Here is a 20,136-nt window from a genome sequence, read left to right as displayed (position 1 = left end):
CCAGTTAATGCCGCAGCTATCAACATTGTCTTTTTTGCCACTATTCTCCACATTTTGTTCTTCAGGTTTGGCTTGGCAGATTCTGAAAGGAAGTAAAGAAAGGTCACTATCCACTAAATTTCCTTTCAGATCGCATCACTGAAATTTCCCTAAGCCTTGTTTATTCAAGGATTATCTTGCAATTAACTTCGTCAAGCAACAATACAATTGAAGCAATTGCTTAAAGAAGCAAGTAATCTCTACTGATCATGAAGGGCCATTCAATGGGAGTAATATGACTAAATCTATTGTTTGAGTTTTCCTCTTTTTGAAGTTCTTCTAAACTCATCCCAGTTATAATTTCATAGAATAAGACAATAACAAATAACTTTTGATTTATGAACCATGATAGTGATTAATATAAAGTGTACAGTAACTAAAGTATTAATATCAAAATTTACATTTCCTGTCTCATCTCTGGTCCTTTTTTTTTTTTTTTCCTTTCAACTACAGAAATAAAATACGGATTCATTTCTTCTATATGGAATCTACTAAATATTAGGAAAGTACCTTCTTAACATGAAATGAAATTTGGTAGTGAATCCTGAAAGTAAAACAAACATTATCAGTAAGATAAACCCAAAGTGGGGGCACTGAAGCCAAACCAAATTCAATGAGGACTACCAAAAGGTGCCATCCATTGAGTTTTAAACAAGTTGTTCACTATCCTTTCTTCACTAAGAATATTGTAAAGAAACTGCAAATAATATAACTTTGAGAATGTTTATAAAAGGACTAATACACCTAAACTCTATTCATGCAACAGAAAGTAAATATTCTCTAAATTTGGATTCTCCCACCCCCTATGGCTTCAGTTGCCCATTGGCCTTTAGGTATGGAATAGGGGTGTAGCCTCTTTCCTCACCAAATAAAAACTTGATTTCGTGGTTCAAGAAAATTCACTTTTAACAATATGCTCCCGCTCCTAAGAATTGAAAATGAAGTCCCAAAAAGAACTCCACCACTGAGTTAAGTGGCCATGAACTTTAAGAAAATAACAGTTTTTGATATCCTTTTCCCCCTATGAGAGGTTTTCCACAATTTCTTGTATTGAGAGTCAGCTCTCGAATAGTGGTGGGTCTTACCTAAAATAATTAAAATTACATGTCTTTAACTACTTGAGCTGAAATAATCATCTTTAAATGAAAATGCTAAAAGGATTTTTCATTGCAAAGATATAGACTAAGAATTTTTTTTTCAATTAAGTTGGTTGAATTAGAATTTCCAAGTCCCTACTCACCTTTGTATAAGCTGGCAATTTGGGGACCGCCAAAAACTTGCACTTCCTCAAGGGTGGCCTTGGACTCGTCTCCAAAGAGTTATTGGTTACCATCTATCCTCTTAGCATACGATAATCCCAATCTAGATTTGGCTTACCTCAAGTCTCCAATGCCAGAATTAGTGTCAGGCCCTGCAAACCCGCCCACAACTGTCGCTAGGGGAGGTACAATGAGCAATCCATCAGCACCAAGCAGGGGACCTCCTGGAGAATCAAAAAATGCACCACTTCCCCCTATTTTGGGAAGTATAAAGGTTCAGTTTCCTCATTGTCTGTACGGTAGAAGAGGAATGCATCAAATGTATCATAGTAATCATCTGTGCTCCTATAGCCTTCGGGGTTGAAAGCACCAAACTTGAAGGACTTTTCTGTGTATCCGATTATCACACAGGGTCCCTTGAAATCACAGCAGTCATGAAAATTCGTCGCACTAAATCCATCAATAGAAGCCTTATAACAGCATTTTAATTCCCTACCTGCTAATAAACATATATGACAAGGTAACATATTAGAACTACTATCCAGTAGCATAATTTCGAATCAGAAAACATATGTAATAATATCTCTAAAAGCTTGTTGTCTGCCAAGAAATTAAGTTCATTTTTTATAATGATGCATGTGGGTCAGAGAGTATAATTTTAGAATGTTTTGTCAAATAGAGAAGAAGAGAAAGGAAGATCAGTTTCATGTTACTTGGGCTGTGGCTTAAGGTTAGCAATTTTCTTCTTTCCTATGTTCCAACCAAATAAGCGGTAAGTTTCTCCTCCAGGCCTGCTGGAATACAACAGAGTTTGAGAAGCAACATGCCATTTTAATCTTTCATTTACTGACATCCTCACAAATTCCACAAAATAGTGTCTTATCTAATATCTTAAATGACCTATCGATTCATTAGTAGTCGTCTCCTTCCCTTGCTGTTTACTGGGACAGGTTGGCATCTTGTGAAGCAAGATGGGCCTTTGCTTAGTGGATAGAGCATTTGGTTGCAGATCAAGAGGTTACTGGTTTGAACCATGTTGGGCCGAGATGGTTTTCATCCTTTCTTCAGTTTTGGACTTTGGATGTTTTTAGTAAGTCCGATTTCCTTTTATTTTGGGTGTAAATTTGGTAACTGCAATCTGCCGGAATAAATAATTCAGAAGTATAAGTTAGTAATTTTGTCACATATAATTAAGTGTTCTTCAAACAGGCAGGAAAAAAAAATCCATCTTAATTCTAAAATTATATTCTCAATTTCCCACCTTTGCTGCATTTTCAACTTTAGCAAATTGAGAGCTTTCGTCTCAGCTATTTATGTTTTGTTCTTTAGTTCTAAATCTAACGAGAATATCGACGTCTTTCTTTTGATGGAGGGAATATCTATGATCTATCAAACTACAATTTATTGGAGCCAACCCAATAAAAGTTCACACCCAAAAAGATCAATGGCTACAACTTGCATCATGTCATCTAAAATCTTCATGGTAAATGAAAACCAATCTACAAACAGACTAATAATCTGTTCTTACATTTTCATATGACAAACAAACCAGGCCCATCTAAGAAAACTGATCTCCTAAAAGGCCTGTCTCCCTTTAATCTGATGCATGGGATGGCAGCTGATTCTTAGTGACATCCAATGGTGGTTTTTCACATGTCCCAGTAATTTCATCATCATCAGGATTGAACTCCTTGTAGCAAGCTATACTCCCCAATTCTTCAACTTCTTCAATCACATTATCAAGCCTTGCCACAATCTCAACTAGCAAAGATGCAAAAGCAGCAAAAGGAAGTGCTTCTGAGAACTCGAGGCTAGTGATTACAGTTTTGCTCAACTGTGGTCTCAAAACCTTCCTTTCATTTTCTTTAGCTTGTTCACTAACCCTATTAGTTTTCCATTCCAACAATGCGGATGAGTCTGTTTTTACACTTGATAATGAAACTCCATGGTCCTTTTCTTGCTTATGTCGAGCAGCATGAGCAGCTTCTAATGCTAGCATGTTGGTGGCCTGGTTATTGTTGGAGCCTAGGAAGAGCCTTGGTTGGGATTTTATGGCAGTGTTAAGGTCTTGCAAGGCTTCATGAAGATGATCGGAGAGTATTTCAGGGGAGCAATGGCGACGATTTCTGATGCTGTTGGCAAGTTCCATTAGCGCTTTGGTTACTTCTCCAGCAAGTCTAATGCAGGGGTCTTTGAAGAGGGCACGGACTGATCGTGGGGTCTAAGAAAAAACGATGAAGTGAACTGAGAAAAAAATGTATATTGCATATAATTATGGGGGAGCAAAAGAATATGAGAAACAGTGATTACAGTTTCTCTGATACAATAGTTGGTCTGTTGTTATTTAGTATCATAAGAAATTATTGATGATCATATCTTTATAATGGAGAATCAAATACTGATATACTAATAGAAAGCTGCCTATTTTTTGCAGTAAAAGAGTTGTGGCCACTGAGGAAAGCTATATCCTGCTTCATGATGCGGCTCCCCATAAAAGCCCAATTTTTTGGAGGTGAATTTCTGTACTTCATTAATGGGTATCACAAGGAACAGTCCGCTACAAGGAATTGCCAAAACATGTAATTATGTTTATTATTACTCTTATTTACTTCTTTATTCTGCTAACAAAGGCAATTTGTATTTGAAGATTACCTGAATTTCAGTTTGCAAGCATCCGTGCAGAGCTACAACAGTATATCCAAATTGGCGAAGAACAGCTCCCACTTTCACATATTGCTGCCATGGAAATCTGTAACAGTGCCTTGAATGCCTTGGTTCCCAACTTGCATATAGTGCCTGCACAAAAAAGAATTCTTCTTTGAATTAGCCATAAACATTATTGAAGGGCTACTTTAGATAGTACATTAATGCAACAAGAACTTACCAGAGTTTCATCAATAGATTTGGAATCCAGAACTGCCTTGTAACCTTTGTAGATGGGATCCTCTGATGATTTATCTTGGTTTTCTTTTATCTCAGAATCATTAAAGTACTCATTTACACAAGCTGCATCATTTTGCAATAGAGTTATATGATCAGTTATTAACAAAATAAAGAATGGAAAGATAAAGTACTCAAGGCATTGATTGCAGTTCTCGAATTTGTGTACCTTCTATAGATTTAGCAAGCCCTTCAAGCTTGCCTACAGTGGAGTTGTGGAGATCTTCACCAGACCAAATTGGAAATACCAGAAGACTCACGAAAAGACAAATGGCACAGCCAATGGCAATGGTGTAGAACCGATCATGTGCAATATTTAATACGTTTTCGACACGGTAGCTTGACACAGTGATCAAATTGAAGGTCAAGAGGAATATCACAACACCATAGTCGTAGTTTTTCTTTATATAGGGAAAGAACCTCATGTATGTGGCTGCAGCTCCTGTTGAATTGAGAAATGAATGAAAAAGAGAGAAGATATAAAGAACAGGCTTAAGAGGTGGGTTGGAGAAGAGAATTTCCATTGAAATTGGATACCTACCTATCAGAAAAACTGCAGCTCCTATGAAAACAGCTCGAAAGACCTTTCCGGATTTAGTTGCAATAAACTTAATGAGAAATGCCAATGATCCTGCCAACACTGTCCCTAATCCCCTATTCAGTCCTCTGCATAAGGTTGCTCCTGTTAAAACAGAAACAAAATTTAAGTATATATCGATTGTTCATCAAGAAAGCTAATACATGGTAACAAAATTAACAAGTAGGGTTAGGCCAAGGGAAATTCAACAAGAAAACTCAACCTGCGGTGAATTCCAGCACAACAACGACTGTCATGACAGCCCAAATGGCATTTGTTCCAATCCCTTTGAACAATGGTTCCATCAAATACAATAGGGAGACTAGTGTCAAAGACAACCCAACCTTGAAAGCATGAATCATCCTTCTGGGGTCGTCTCGACCAACGTTCCAAATGGTTTGCCACAACCAACTGGGAAATCTTTTCATTTTCCTATAAAAACAAAGTACACGTTTCTTCCAGTTGTTCTTAACCTTTTCAGGCTCACCATTTCCATTCATTTCACTCTCCATTCCCTCGTGAACTTTGGTATCCATTTCTTGAGAGAAACAAGCTATGATGAATGGAGGAGGAGCATGTATTTAGTTAAAGAAATTGAGACTATACAGACCAGAAAGAAGCATAGCATAAAAAAATTTACTGATATTTTAGTGGGTGGCTGGTGGGGAGTTTTTGGCGTATTTGTGAGAACCCCAGCTTTCTTCTCTGGAGGCAATGCTACTTTATATGAAGAGGGAGGGAGAGAGGCGATGTTGTTTCTATATTCACATGCCTTCAATCATAAAGCGTACAAAGAAAATAAGAAATTGAAACCTGGTCATTTTCACAGGGCTGAAGTCAATAAAAAGAGAAACACTAAATCTGGTAAAGATCATTGTTTATTTATTATTAATCTTTGTTAATGATGATGAATAGAATGGTTTTAATATTCTATTATAACAGATTACTGTTAATTCTATTGTTTAATAATGGCAAGGAAAGGAGCAAATTCTGTTACACTTCAATTTCACATTAAGATATTTTGAGGTTCTGCTATAATATACATGTAAAGATTTAAACTCAAATTTATGAAGCGTCTTGTGTGAGAAAAAACCATAAGACATTCGAGTCAAAGTAAATAATATCTCACACGTTGAGTGCGGATCTCCACAAATGGTATTAGAGTGGTTACCAACTGGATAAGAGTGGAGGGAGTTACCTTTAGAATTTAAATGTCTTATGTAATCCTGTGATCTGTATGCTAGAATCTGTGTGTTAGAATTCTAACATTTGGTGTGTGCTTGGATCTGTGATCAAATGTATTAGAGTGGTTACCAGTCGGATGAGAATGGTGGGAGCTACCTATAGGACGGGACTGGTGGGAGCTATTTTTAGAATTCCAACATCTTTTGTGATCTTGTAATCTATGTGTTAGAATTCCAAACGTCTGGTATGTGCTTTGATCTTATGATCAAAAGGTATTAGAGCATGTTATCAATCGAATGAGAGTGGTGGAGCTATCTCTAGAATTCTAACATCTTTTATGATCCTGTGATCTGTGTGCTAGAATCTATATGTTAGAATTCCAACGTCCGGTGTATACTTTGATCCTATGATCAAATGGTATTAAAGCAATTGGTGTGTGCTTTGATCCTATGATCAAATAGTATTAGAACGGTTACCAGTATGTTACAGGTTAGGTGTGAGTCTTTATAAATGGTATTAAAATAGTTGCTAGTCGAACGAGAGTGGTGGGAGCTACCTCTAAAATTCTAACGTCTTGTGTGATCTTGTGATCTATGTGCTAGAATCTGTGTTAGAATTTTTACGTTTGGTGTGTGCTTTGATCCTATAATCATATGGTATTAGAGCAGTTGGTATATACTTTGATCTTGTGATCAAATAGTATTAGAAAGATTGCTAGTGTGCTACAGGTTGGATACAGGACTTCATAAATGGTATTAAAACGGTTACCAATTATACAGGAGTGGTGGGAGCTACCTCTAAAATTTTATCGTCTTATGTGATCTGTATGCTAGAATCTATGTGTTAGAATTTTAACATTTGGTGTGTGTTTTGATCCTGTGATCAAACGGGAATGGTGGTGTCATAGACCGAGACTCAACCTCTAGGTCCGCACAACTCTAGGACTTGGGCATTCACTCATTCGAAGTCCTAGGTCAACCTGACCCTCATGGTTCACACCCTTATGAGGTATTGTTTGCTCTGACCCCATTGATCTCACGATTTTATCCTACAAAAAGCGCCTCATAAGGAGGAGGTAGTGTAAACCTTTATATCCCATGGCTAACTCTAATACATAGTCAATGTGGGATTTAGGACTCTTCCTTAGATCCGTGATATCCTTCATTACTCTAATGAGGGCCCACCGTCCTCGATGGCACATCGTTAGTACCTCCAGAGCAGGTTCTAATACTACTTGTCATAGGTTGAGACTCAACCTCTAGGCCCGCTTGACTCCAAGACCTGGGCATCAATTCATCCGATGTCTTATATCAGCCTGACTACCAGGAGCATCCACTCATCCGACATCCTAGGTCAACTTAACCGTCACGTTCACACCATTATACTACTTATCATAGGCCGAGACTCAACCTTTAGGCCCACGTGGCTCTAGGACCTGGGCATCAATTCATCCGATGTCCTAGATCAACCTGTTACCATGGGCATCCACTCATCCGATGTTCTAGATCAATCTGACCGCCACGGTTCACACCATTGTGAGATATTATTTGCTCTGACCTCTCTAGCCTCACGATTTTATCTTACAAAAAGCTCCTCACAAGTAAGAGGTAATGTGAACGCTTATATCCTATGGCTAACTCTAGTACACAGTCGATGTGAGATTTAGGAGGCATCCTCTCATCCAACTTCCTAGGTTAACCTGACCGTCTGCTTTGGCCTCTCTGACCTCACGATTTTATCTTACAAAAAGTTTCTCACAAGTAGGAGGTAGTGTGAACCCTTATATCCTATGGCTAACTCTAGTACACAGTCGATGTGGGATTCATGACTTCTCTTTAGGTCTGTGACATCCCCCTCTACTCCAATGAGGGCCAACCTTTATATCTTATGGCTAACTCCAGTACACAGTTGATGTGGGATTCACGACTCCTCTTTAGGTCCGTGACATCCCCTTCTACTCCAATGAAGACTAACCCTTATATCCTATGACTAACTCTAGTACACAGTCGATGTGAGATTTATGACTCCTCCTTAGGTTCGTGACATCCCCCTCTACTCCAATAAGGGCTTATATCCTATGGCTAATTCTAGTACACAGTCGATGTGAAATTTATGAGTCCTCCTTAGGTTCGTGACATCCCCCTTTACTCCAATAAGGGCCACTGTCTTGGTGGCATATCGCTAGTACATTCAAAGTTGACTCTGATACTACTTGTCATAGGCCAAGACTTAACCTTTAGGGTCGTGTGGCTCCAAAACTTGGGCATTGACTCATTCGGTATTTCAGATTAGCCTGACCGTCAGGTTTCTTACCTTTATGAGGTATTATCCATTTTGGCTCCTTTGTTCTCATTGTTTTGTTCTACAACAGGCATTTTACAAGAAATAGGTAGTATGAACTTTTATATCCTATGGCTAACTCTAGTACATAACCGATGTGAGATTCAAGACTTCTCCTTAGGTTCGTAACAATGGGAGTTACCTATAAAATTCTAACATCTTGTGTGATTTTGTGATCTATGTGTTAGAATTCCATCATCTGGTATGTGCTATGATCTTATGATCTATGTGCTAGAATTTTAACAAATAGTATTAAAACGGTTATCTGTTAGACAAGAGTAGTGAAAACTGCCTCTAAAATTTCAACGTCTTGTGTGATCATGTGATTTGTGTGTTAAAATTTCATCATTTGGTGTGTTTTGATCTTGTGATCTATGTGCTAGAATTCCAATATCTTGTGATTTGTGTGCTAAAATTTCAACATTAGGTGTGTGCTTTGTTATCTCAGGATATTTTGAGGTTTTGTTATGATATATATGTAAAAATTTAAATATCTTTATATGAGATAAAATCGTTAAACTTTTGACTTAACGGGAGGAGTTTGTGACATAAAACCGTAAGATCTTCTGCTTAACCTAATCTCACATAAGAATATTACGAGGTTCTACTATAAACTATAAAACCTTCGTTTTAACTCAATTTTACATAGAATATTTTGAAATTTTATTATGATATATATGTAAAAATTTAAATTTAAATTTATAAAGTTTTTTGTCTTAAATAAAATTTTAAAACTTTTAAATTAAAATAAAAAATACTTTATAAGTCAGTATCTCATAAATTTGATGTGACCTTTCACAAAGACAGTATATATTTATAGCAAATTGAACAGAAATTACCAGATTTGTAACAGATTACTGCCAAAGCCTATCTTTTACCTAGACCATATTCCTAGAATTTATGATAATAGTTTCACCTTTTTCTCCAATGTAATTAACCTTTTTTTTTTGGTATATTGTACTTTATTTTTTCAATATTGTCAATTTATTGAACTCTCAAGAATCAGCATTATTCAACGCATGGTCAAAGTTGAGTTGCACCAAGCAAAATATAGAGCAGGATCCAATGTCATTTTCCAAAACTACAATTCAAGTTGCATTTCTTCTTCTCGTACCAGTAACCATGGTTGACACAACAGTGCACCGCCAGTTGATCAAGATGATCAAGGGCTGTATGCAACCACAAGATATTAGAGTTGGGAATAGGAGAGTAAAGGGCAGAGTCTTTTGCTATATAAACAATGGCAAAGCTAGAGGGCAGAGAGACTTCCGGGGTCACGGACTATGTGCAGCTTGCTAAGCAAAATAATGGCGTTGAAAGTTTTAACTTGGTAGAAAAAGAAGGGTTAGAAAGGCCTTTTTGTTTGTTAACCTAACCTCAACATCGTGTGAGAAATTTTCATACTAGGGAAACTAAAGCTGTCCTTGATTTTTAACCAAGCCCAAACTTCTCGTGCATTCTCAACTCCTCGATTTGCCATATTTTCCTTTGGTCTGCTTACATTTGGCCATCTACTAGTGGTTGATTTCTGAAACTTTTTCTCAGTTTTTGTTACTTTTAGTTTCTCACTTCATTTACATGCTAAATGTTCTAAAGCTTCCGTATGCACAATGATATCTCCTTTTTCCTTCGTAAACGAAAAAAAAAAGAAAACCATAAAATACAACTCATTTTAGCATCGTGGTGAGAAAAATGCCTATGTCGTTATATCATTTTATGATTAAACTCTTAAAAATTCAATCGAAAATGTATCATGATGGGAATTCCTCCTAACTTGCACCAAAGGATCCTTAATAAATCGGATCATGATCTATAACCTATTTAAATAAATATGCCCCAAAAGAGTATAATGTAATAAATGAAAGTAAATTGAAGTGTTCAAAATAATAAAATCCCAACTTAATTTGCAGTAAAATATGAAGTTGATTGATTTGTCCTATGAAATAAACGTATGACATCATAAAATTGATAAAGTAACAAAAAGGAGAATCTTCATATTTTGTGTATAATATTGTTATGGTGGCTTAGATATCATGTAGAAAACTTTTCTTTTTTTTTTTTTTTTTCTGATTTTTAGCTGAAACAATCTTGAAATATCTAGACTAGTAGATGGATAGAGGTGCTTAAATACACCAAGTTCTGGTTTCAGAGTGGTTGAGATACTTGATAATAGATGACATTCACCCAATTCTGCTGCAGGCATGGAACAAGAGAAGAATACTTAAGGAACTAGTGTATAGAGATGGTTTTCATTATCTAAGGACTAAGAACTGTGCATCAATACTGTTAGGAATATTATGGACAATATCATGAATAAAACATATGACAAACCACTCGCTCAATTCAGGTTTTCAACCCGATGGCAACAAAAGAAATATGAGTTTAACTTATTTTAAGGCTAAAGCACGAGCCAGCTGAGAGAAAATTGGTATTTATTTACATACAAACTCACCATGCTAAAGCACCAGAAGCATTTCTAGTCAAGTATATGTGAAATCCAGCATTCTCACTGAGTGCTAGGAAAAGAAAACTGCATGATACTAAAGTATGCCAAAAGACTAGTTGCATTTTCTTAAACCAAACCGCAACTAGGAACTAGTACCGAAAACACGAATTCTCTGTTCAATTCGCACCCGGCAGCATGGACAAGTAGCTTTACCCTTCTTCCCATAACTTTCATTGCAATTAAAGCACAGAACCTGGTGTGCACAAGGCAGAAAAACAATAGAGACTTCATCTTTTGAACATATTATGCATTCTCTATCACAGTCAACTTCCTTCTCAGAAGAATCCTCTAGTTTATCTAATTCATGGAGTAACCTAGCAATTGTTTCTCCCTCTGGCTTTGCCCCTTCTAACTTTCCCTTGAGTAAATTATCTGGCTGATGATTCAACTTGGTAGACTGTGCGGATAGTTTCAGACGGGAAAGCTCCTGCTCAAGTCGTTCGTGATCATCCTTATGACGCTGAAAGTCTATCTCTATCTTCAGGCGCAAAGCCTCAAGCTTTCTTTTACTGCTTGCCTCAGCTGCATCTTTGGAGCGTCGTTCCTCCTCTACCTGAGCCAAGGCTAGCTCTTTAGCCTTTAACTCCTCCCTCCATTTTGACTGTAAAAGAAGATTGCACAGCATAATTGCTACACTCTTGAAATTGGGAGAGTTAGAAGATACATCCACATTAAAGATAACGAGATTATAAGTCTGGACTAGCTCAATACTCCAGTTGAGAAAATCATGGGACAGAAATTTGAACATAAAAAAGATTGGCTCTCATCCTGAGCAAGTCACACTTGTGAATCTAACAAATTACAAAATGAAAAAAGTGGGACACTGAACTACTTGGGATGAGTTAAAGAGTTATAGGTTCACAGCAAGAATCTTAGCAAGTTCACAATCACAAGCTTGCCTCGGCTGCTTTTCAGCTAAGGTGCCTTCCCCAGCCTGACAATTTTACTCCCAAAATAATGAGTCTCGTTCTTTCCGACAGATTAACATCACACTTAAACTCATATTCCACTTGAAATTTTCAAGTGAGCATCACAAAAAAGTGGAAAAGCTCCAATTACAAGACCTTAAACTAAATGAATATGTTAATGAGATAGAACTCCAGAATGTGAATTCCAGCTTCTAATTGGATCACGTGCTTGTTGTCTAAACTATGACCTTTAGATAAACTAAACAAGACATCTTTTAACCAGGGACCCTCTAAATCGGTTAAATTATTTATAAACAGTGCCAAAGGAAGCATACCAGATGGACATTGAAAATGCTCAATTGATCACCCTTTATTTCACACCAAAATAACAAAAAACCTAGGCCTAAAGAGATGGCTACATCAATAAGTAAGCATGATGTACCTCTGTTTCTTTCTGATCCTGCTCTACTTGTGCTAAGGATTGTTGCAGCTCCCTAATCTTCTCCTTTTCATCAGCAATCTCCTTCTGCAACTTAGTTTTCTGTTTCTCCCAAGCCAAAAGCTTCTTCAGGTACTTTTTCTCCCTTTTTGCAACCTCCAGACAGGTTGTGACCGATTCTGATGCACTTAGTTTAGAAGCCTCCATCTCAGCTCTGATTTCTGCATTCTCAGTCTCAAGGCGTCTCACAGCTGCATTTGCCCGATCCACCTGCCAACTAGCCTTCCTCAGAGCATTCTCCATCTCTGACAGCCTCTTCATGGTTGAGTCCTCTATTGTCTGTTTCCCCTTCATCCGCTGCATCTCCTCCCTCTCCATCCTCAGCATTTTAAGCTCTGTTAGATCACTACTAAGCTTTCTTGCAGCTTGCATTGCCTTCTGGTGAGCCCACTCCTTCCTTTCTTTCACTTGCTTCTCAAGATCCTTGATCTGGTGAATCAGAGAAATTGTCATCTCACCTTTCTGATCTTCACCAACATGCTCCAAATTCTCATCAATATTCAAATCATGAAATTTACTCAATACCGAATTAACCTCATCCTGGCTCTTCAAATTTTGAGACTCCTCAGATTTCTCAGCAGGAACCTCAGCCCCAGCAAAAGTCAAAGGGGCATCTCCGCTAGACACATTGCCCACATATGCATGATTTTGTGTCTGCATCTGTTTTGAGTTAGCCCTAAAACTAGCAGCAAACATTGCAACATTCCTTTTCAACAAAGACTTCATTGAAGGTGAAAGATTAAACCTCTCGGGACACTCAATTTCCCTCTGCAAAGTCATTTCTGCGCTATAGGAAAAGAAACCATTCATTGCAAACTCTGCTCCTCCGTTCCCAAACCCCCAACCACCATGAAACCTACACAGCGCCGGTGACACAACACCAACCCCATTATTACCAACACTCTCTAGATTGTTTGACACCGGACTACACCCACTAGTGGGCGAAGGAAGTGAGGGAATCTCCATAGTACTAGCCCTACCTACATGAAGGTCATTCATAAGCAAACACCACATAGCATCACCTTGACTCAAATGTGGCCTAACTTGTTGCAACAAACAAATCATACCCGCAAGCGAATACTCCTCCAATTGCCTCAAATCTGGAAAACCAGTCTCGGGTTCCTCCGAATTACTCCCATTACTACCACCACAACTACTATTCAAATAAGCCAATGAATTATGCAAAATATTAGTGAACACATCCGTTTCACCATAGCAATGCCCATTTCTCAATATCGCCTTTAATGCAACATCCTCGTCGTAACCTAACGTTACAAGCTTAGACACAGCTTTATTATATAAATCTTCCAGGTTTTTCAATAACATATCTTTTAATTGTTCCTCAGTGCAATACCCCCAGCCATGATTATCAAAATTAGCATTGATATTGTTATTAGGGTTAGGATTCGGGCTTTGGGTTGAATCGTTTAAACCCAGATGGTAACTCAAGGGCTTGATACCCGATTCGAGTATGGATTTGGAAGCTTTATCAAGAAGACAGCAAGGATCGAATTCGGGTTTCACCGATCGGGTCCTTCGGGTCGACCGGATATGCTGTTCTCTCACAGTGCAGCCCATCTGTTTGTGTTTTTGCTTTGCCTATATAATAAAAAGAAATCAACATTTAAACAAAAAGAAAAGAAACAAAATCCAATACCGGCAAGAAAATATGACATGCAAGAATCAAAAGGGTATGTTTAAAAGAGACAGAGAAGAAAGACTTACAGGGATTTGGTGAAGATGGGTTTGTTTTGTTTCAGTGATGAAGGGAGATAGAGAGGTTAGCTTAGCATTAATCTTTTCGGCTCAACAGCGGGGAAATGCCTGAGGTATTATCAGAAACAACATTGTGATTTTTTTGGGATGTTGTGTGGCAATGGAAATCGCGCAAAGCAAGGCTTGGCAAAATGAGAAAAAGGTTTGGGTCAATTTTTGGCCCCTTTCGCCTTCTTGGTTTGGTCTAGGAACATCCTTGAGATCTGCAATTTTTTTTTTTTTAATTTAGGAATAAAAGATTGAATTAAATATTCCAATGCAGGAATTTACATTTTTGACCTTGAGGTCTTGTTTTCTTGGAGTTTTTGAGCTTCATATTCCATCGGAAATGGGAGGGGCAACAAACCCAAACCAAAAAAGCTTATATATTTACTACCTTACTAATAAAAATCCTTTCTTTTGAAATTAAGATTTCAATTTATTTCGCTACGTACATGCAAGTCTTAAAAGGTAATATTGAGTACAAATTTATTTAAATAAATGATGAAATTAATTTTAATGAAATTAAAAATAATAAATATTTAATTAAATATTATAATGATATTATTAAAAAAATAATAAAATATTTATTTAAATTTTAATGCAATGATAACGGTAAGATAAAATATAATGAAAAGAAAAAATTACAATTAAAAATATTAGATTAAAATTTAAAGATAATAAATTTATTTAAAATTTAGATATAATAATTTTTTATTTAATGTTTTTAGTGATTATTAAATTAAAATTATTTACTCTTATTAAATTAAAATCTATTAATATTTATTTACCTTATTATTTATGTAATTGTTTATTTTGATTAATTATTTAATTATAAAAAATGTTTATTTATTAATTTATTATAATAAAATTTATTTATCATATTAAATTAATAAAAAATTTAAAATTTTTAGAGGAAAAACAAAATAAAAAAAGAGAAACACTATGCAATATATTCACTAAAGTAAAAAAGAGCAGGGACAAAATTGAAAACCAAAGCTGCAGTTGCACAAGAAAAAAATCCACTGGACCAAAAATGTCCAATGGAAAAATATGAGTGTGACGCGATAAGATTTGTTGAATCGTGCCTCACCGTTTGTAGCATTTGGATATTTATGTTGGCTTTTGTGGATGTGAATTACATCGTCGTTAATTTGATATTCAAAATTTAATATTATTAAAAAAAAATTTAATAAAATTAAAAAAATAGTTAGTATAAGTTAAATGTATAAATAAAGTATACTAATAAATAAATAAGTAAAGCATTGACCATAAGAAGGCAAACCCAATGCATTAACTCCGTGGACAACTAATTTGAGACATAAATTACATAGTAAGTTATTCAAAGGAGGAAATTATTGGTTTCAAATTTTGCAATAATAAGAATAACAATGCCGGCTTTTGAAAGCCATTGGTTAGAATATAATTTTAAAACATGTCATCTAAGAGTTCCCACGTCTTCATCCAACATAAATTTCATCGTTGATGACATTTATGTGAAATGGAAGTACTTTTTCTATGTGAAATTTGCATATGTGAATCAAGTTTTATTAATGAATACGAAAAAAGAATCACAATTGAGTTAAATTTATACGTTATTTTTTAGTAATAATTATATAAATTAAGTAGGTTAAGCTTGGGGTTTTTTTAGATTGTCTTTAATTAATAAATTTTATTAACATAATCTGATAATTATTATTCATATAATTATTGATTTCCATTTAGGGAGACATCAGTGTTTCTTTCCATAAAATAATGGGGATTTGTTGGATTTCAGCTTGAGTATATTCTTGTTTAATCATCTTAACAAAGTAGATATTGAAAAATTTTAAACAGAGAATAAAATATTATTCAAATACTAATTTTTAATGAAATCAAAGATGAGAGATTAATAGGAACTTATGGATGTTTTTGTAACCATGGATTACGAGGGAAACTTTTATAATTAAAAAAGAAAAATGCAGAAAAGAAGAGAAAAGCTTGGGATTATTACGATACAATTTATTAAAAAAAAAGAGAGAAATGTAAAGTCTTTTTGTCCATTATAAGTAACATAGTCTAATCTGATTACAGTTGATTATGAACTAAGGACCTCTGCCCATAGAATATAGATACTTCAAAACCTTTTCTAAATTATCTCTCTCTTTGTCCAAAACCGGAAAGAAGAAAAAAACCACCATAGCCATGGCTGTGACGTCAAAGCAAGACCCATCACCTGCCTTTGTAGAAACAGTACAAGAAATCATGAAACTTTACAGATCACTTCCACCAAGGCCTTCCATTGAAGATGTTGAAGCAGCCAAGTCTGTTCTTAAAACTGTAGAAAATGAAGAAAAAATCAAGCTTGAGGACATCTCAAAGGAACAAGTACCTGAAGATGTTCCTGAGGAACTGTTCTCTGTTTTGCAACAGGTGAGGCAGACCATGGTGTTGTTTCAAAGCCATGATCAAAAAAAGGAGGCCCTTTTCTTGGTTGAAGCCGACAAGATGTTTGAGACCTTTGATGGGTTGATTCAAAGGGCTTCTTTACTAGTTTCCGGGGATACCCAGGATGAGAAAGTGAGTACTTTTGGGGAACAAGTAAGAAAAATTGACCGAGAAAGTGTGACCAGAGATGACAGTTTGGTGAAGAGCAAGGAAGATGGTGAATTGGATAAAGATGATGCAAAGGGTTTGGTTAGAAGCTCTTCTACAAAAGTTTCTTTCTTTTCAGGTAAAGCCTAAAATTTCTTATATTTGTTGGGAATTTTGGTTTCTTGTGGAATTTTGCCTAATATCACAGAATTTTATATACAATTTTGAGAAAATAGTTTAACCCACTTTAGATTTTGTTGAAGTTCATTCTATTTTGCATGTATTAATATGATAAAAATGAAAGGAGTTGTCAAAGTGATTTCAATTTTAGATCAGAAAGGTCAAAGATGCTGTTGCTCTTTTCTTTTTTTTTTTTTTTTTTGCATCTGTAATTTGAGAAATGATAATTGTTTTTCTTCCTATGTTTCTATTAACAGGCTGAAACTGAAATCTGGATAAATAGAAGAAACTAGAATTCTAATGAGAGATAATTTTCATGTTATTCCATTTCAACTGGCAATATATTCCTGGTACTGTCTGAGTATTCTATTTTCTGGTTTTAGATCACTGTTTTCCATTGAGTCTGATATTGATTTCAAGCCTGCAGAGCAAGTTGAGGCTTCTTGAGTGTGTATATTTTGTTTTGGTTGAAAAGCTGGGATTTAGTTTTTAAAAGGAAAGTATCTGGCAATTTTCATCAATTAACCCCAGATTTCTTTGCTTCCTTAATCATACTGGATATATACTATCCTAGATAGGTAGATATAATTGATAGGCCATCACAATGTTGTCCTAAATAAAGGCTTTTGGTGTATTTGCAGGTGAAGATAGCAGTGACAAACTAAACCTAATGAAGACAGCAGCCCTTATTGAAAATACTGCTAGAACAGGAGCAATAGTTCTTGATCTTAGGGGCAAGTTGATGGACCAGATTGAGTGGCTCCCTGTGTCAATTGGTAAATTAAAGGATGTGAGTGAACTGGACTTATCGGAAAACCGAATCATGGCCCTGCCACCCTCCCTTGGTGGGCTTCAAGCCTTGACGAAGCTTGATCTTCACTCGAACCAACTTATTAACCTTCCTGATTCAGTTGGGGAACTTGTCAATTTAATAGAGCTTGATCTCCATGCAAACAGGTTAAGGTCATTGCCTGCTTCTTTTGGGAACTTGACAAACCTTATGAATCTAGATTTGAGTTCAAACGAGTTCACCCATTTGCCAGATAATATCGGAAATTTGACCTCTTTGAAGAGACTATATGTGGAAACAAATGAACTTGAAGGACTTCCATACACAATTGGAAATTGCTGCTCATTGTTGGAGATAAGATTAGATTTCAATCAGATAAAGGCTCTTCCTGAGGCAATTGGGAAGCTTGAATGCTTGGAGATTCTTACTGCACACTATAACAGGCTCAAAGGGTTGCCAACAACAATGGGCAACCTTTCCAATTTAAAGGAGCTTGATGTAAGCTTCAATGAGATTGAATCCATTCCTGAGAACCTCTGTTTTGCAGCAAGTCTTAGAAAATTGAATGTGGGGAAGAACTTTGCAGATCTAAGAGCCTTGCCAAGATCAATTGGAAACCTTGAGATGCTTGAAGAGTTGGATATAAGTGACAACCAGATTAGAATTCTACCAGATTCTTTCGGATTATTATCAAAATTGAGAGTTTTCCATGCTGATGAGACTCCATTGGAAGTTCCACCCAGTCAAGTAATCAAACTGGGTGCTCAGGTATTGCTATTTGCTATTCTGATTACAAAATTAGCTTGTTAGGATCTTGCCTGGTTAAGTAGTTATTAGATACTAACTTATTCAACCTCTTTGTTCATTAGGCTGTTGTTCAGTTCATGGCCAATCTTGTTGCTAAGAGGAATACCAAGACTCCACCAGAAAAGAAGAAGAAGGGTTTTTGCTTCAGGATTTGCCCAATTTTTTGGCCATTCCAGACTGCAAATACTGGGACAATGTAACCAGTGAATGACTACTTTAAACTTTAATCTTCAGCTTCTTGCACATAGCTCAAAATGTTTTGGTTTCTTTTCAAGATTTGTTCTACATCAATGATATTACTTGTAAATTATTTGTGGGATTGCAGAGCTTTTTCTGCAGACGGTTGCTTGGTTCAAATTCCAGTGAAATGAGAAACATTACTATTGTAGTGGCATCTATTCTCCAGCAACCAAATTCTAGCTTTTTTATATATTCCATTTCTTTCTTTTTTTGTTATAAGGAGGCTGAACACTGAACTCAGTAGATATAAGAATGGATTGTAAATGTAGTGGGATTCGAATATAGATTTACTGAATAATTGAATAAATTAACTGAATTATATTTGGGGATTTGACAACTTTTTTAAAAACTTGTTCCTTGTTTTGACTCCCAACTATATTCTGACAAATCTAATCATGTAATCAAAGACAACTTGATTAAAACTTTAAAAAATGTTAATTACAAATAGGTGTTGATTAACAGATGATTTAGTAGACAACTTTCATTTTCACATACACTTACAATCTGATTAAAATTTCCCCGAACAGCAGGAAAGGCAGGTTTTGTGCTCTTAAAGGTAACTGTCATACAAAATATAATACAAGAATTAGTAAATTTACATGAATATAAACAATAATATGTGGCAACAACATCTTGAGGAATATGTTAATAATGTTATCCAAAGTTGACAAATGAGAACAGTTCTCTCAAAGGCTGTTTCCTGAACGTCAACATCTAAATCAGTGGGCTTTAATCAATGTATGGTGTCAGCACTTAGCTGGTTTTTGGAGTTGTAGACTTTTCCAGGATAAACCCATTTCTTTCTTGTTCAAATTGCTGTCAAAACCCAAAGTCAGAATCATAGGGTAGGGTCCAAACGGACTTCTTATAGCATTGGAGGTCTGAACAGGTCACTTCGGCTGATTTGCATGCAAAGGAAACCTTGAATTTTGGCAGCTTCCCTTGTGTTTGTTTGAGCCGAAACTGGACGACGGTTGATCGCCTGTTAAAAAGAACACAAAGTTAAGCATAAAGGTATGAAGTATGGAGAAAAAATAAAAATAAAAATTAATTTGAAGTTATAATATTTAGTTTGAATTAAATTTTTTTATTTAATTTTAATTAAATTTATGTATTAAATGTATATATTTAGTTCCCATTAGATTTTAAATCAAGATATAAAAGATTGAAAAAAAATAAAATTGAATTGAATTAAAATAAAATTAAATCGAATTAGATATTTTTTATTAATTTTTATATGTATTTTAAATTTTTATAAAATAAAAATAATTATTTTATATATAATTTATAAAATCTTATTAAAATAATATATAAATTTAAAAAATTGATAAACTAAATTGAACCAAATCGATAAAATATGATTCGAATCGAATTAGTTTCAAGAAAAAAATAATTCGAATTTAAATCAGATTTTAAAAATTTATAATATTATATATTATCTAAAAGATCGAATCAAATTCAATCCAATCTAAATTGTTATTATCTTTAATATAAAGTGGTTAAAAGATAAAAATACCTTCAATAGAGATGAAAAAAA

At 35.4% G+C, this 20,136-nt stretch overlaps 3 protein-coding genes and 1 pseudogene across 4 annotated transcripts; 1 reads left to right on the top strand and 3 right to left on the bottom strand.

Annotated features, from left to right (window-relative positions):
• Positions 1 to 1,271: 1,271 nt before the first annotated feature.
• Positions 1,272 to 2,374, bottom strand: LOC111315041 (uncharacterized; annotated as a pseudogene).
• A 232-nt stretch (positions 2,375 to 2,606) lies between these two features.
• On the bottom strand, positions 2,607 to 6,139 carry LOC111304833 (aluminum-activated malate transporter 12-like). The gene is made up of 6 exons (XM_022901813.2): positions 5,039 to 6,139; positions 4,780 to 4,920; positions 4,408 to 4,680; positions 4,183 to 4,304; positions 3,951 to 4,094; positions 2,607 to 3,519 (listed from the first exon to the last, which is right to left on the bottom strand). The coding sequence occupies exons 1-6, from the start codon at positions 5,349 to 5,351 to the stop codon at positions 2,893 to 2,895; spliced, it is 1,620 nt and encodes a 539-aa protein (XP_022757548.1). The 5' UTR covers positions 5,352 to 6,139; the 3' UTR covers positions 2,607 to 2,892.
• A 4,511-nt stretch (positions 6,140 to 10,650) lies between these two features.
• On the bottom strand, positions 10,651 to 14,236 carry LOC111304824 (MND1-interacting protein 1-like). 2 transcript variants are annotated; one of them, XM_089765335.1, is made up of 3 exons: positions 13,979 to 14,236; positions 12,197 to 13,852; positions 10,651 to 11,483 (listed from the first exon to the last, which is right to left on the bottom strand). In XM_089765335.1, the coding sequence occupies exons 2-3, from the start codon at positions 13,829 to 13,831 to the stop codon at positions 10,929 to 10,931; spliced, it is 2,190 nt and encodes a 729-aa protein (XP_089621461.1). In that variant the 5' UTR covers positions 13,832 to 13,852; positions 13,979 to 14,236; the 3' UTR covers positions 10,651 to 10,928. The 2 variants fall into 2 exon arrangements, with proteins under 2 accessions (XP_089621461.1, XP_022757525.2); XM_022901790.2 differs by having other exon boundaries at positions 10,651 to 11,447.
• Positions 14,237 to 16,030: 1,794 nt separating this feature from the next.
• Positions 16,031 to 18,753, top strand: LOC111304815 (plant intracellular Ras-group-related LRR protein 5-like). The gene is made up of 3 exons (XM_022901779.2): positions 16,031 to 16,721; positions 17,404 to 18,320; positions 18,422 to 18,753. Exons 1-3 carry the CDS (start codon positions 16,193 to 16,195, stop codon positions 18,557 to 18,559), a joined length of 1,584 nt encoding a protein of 527 aa, XP_022757514.2. The 5' UTR covers positions 16,031 to 16,192; the 3' UTR covers positions 18,560 to 18,753.
• The last annotated feature ends 1,383 nt before the right edge of the window (positions 18,754 to 20,136 follow it).

Source organism: Durio zibethinus, chromosome 9 (assembly GCF_047325235.1).
Source record: "Durio zibethinus cultivar Kanyao isolate XHJ-2024 chromosome 9, ASM4732523v1, whole genome shotgun sequence".
In the NCBI taxonomy this organism is placed as follows: Eukaryota; Viridiplantae; Streptophyta; class Magnoliopsida; order Malvales; family Malvaceae; genus Durio; species Durio zibethinus.
This window is presented reverse-complemented; position numbering and strand designations above follow the sequence as displayed.

Bases quoted from the DNA above. Each gene is read 5' to 3' on its own strand.
- LOC111304833 (XM_022901813.2), bottom strand. From the start codon at position 5,351: ATGGATACCAAAGTTCACGAGGGAATGGAGAGTGAAATGAATGGAAAT. The intron at 4,921-5,038 runs GTTGAGTTTTCT...CTGTTTTAACAG, and splicing joins TGTGCTGGAATTCACCGCAG to GAGCAACCTTATGCAGAGGA. The intron at 4,305-4,407 runs GTACACAAATTC...AAAATGATGCAG, and splicing joins GCTTGCTAAATCTATAGAAG to CTTGTGTAAATGAGTACTTT.
- LOC111304824 (XM_089765335.1), bottom strand. From the start codon at position 13,831: ATGGGCTGCACTGTGAGAGAACAGCATATCCGGTCGACCCGAAGGACC. The intron at 11,484-12,196 runs GTACATCATGCT...CCCAATTTCAAG, and splicing joins AGGATCAGAAAGAAACAGAG to AGTGTAGCAATTATGCTGTG.
- LOC111304815 (XM_022901779.2), top strand. From the start codon at position 16,193: ATGGCTGTGACGTCAAAGCAAGACCCATCACCTGCCTTTGTAGAAACA. The intron at 16,722-17,403 runs GTAAAGCCTAAA...GTGTATTTGCAG, and splicing joins AAAAGTTTCTTTCTTTTCAG to GTGAAGATAGCAGTGACAAA. The intron at 18,321-18,421 runs GTATTGCTATTT...TTTGTTCATTAG, and splicing joins TAATCAAACTGGGTGCTCAG to GCTGTTGTTCAGTTCATGGC.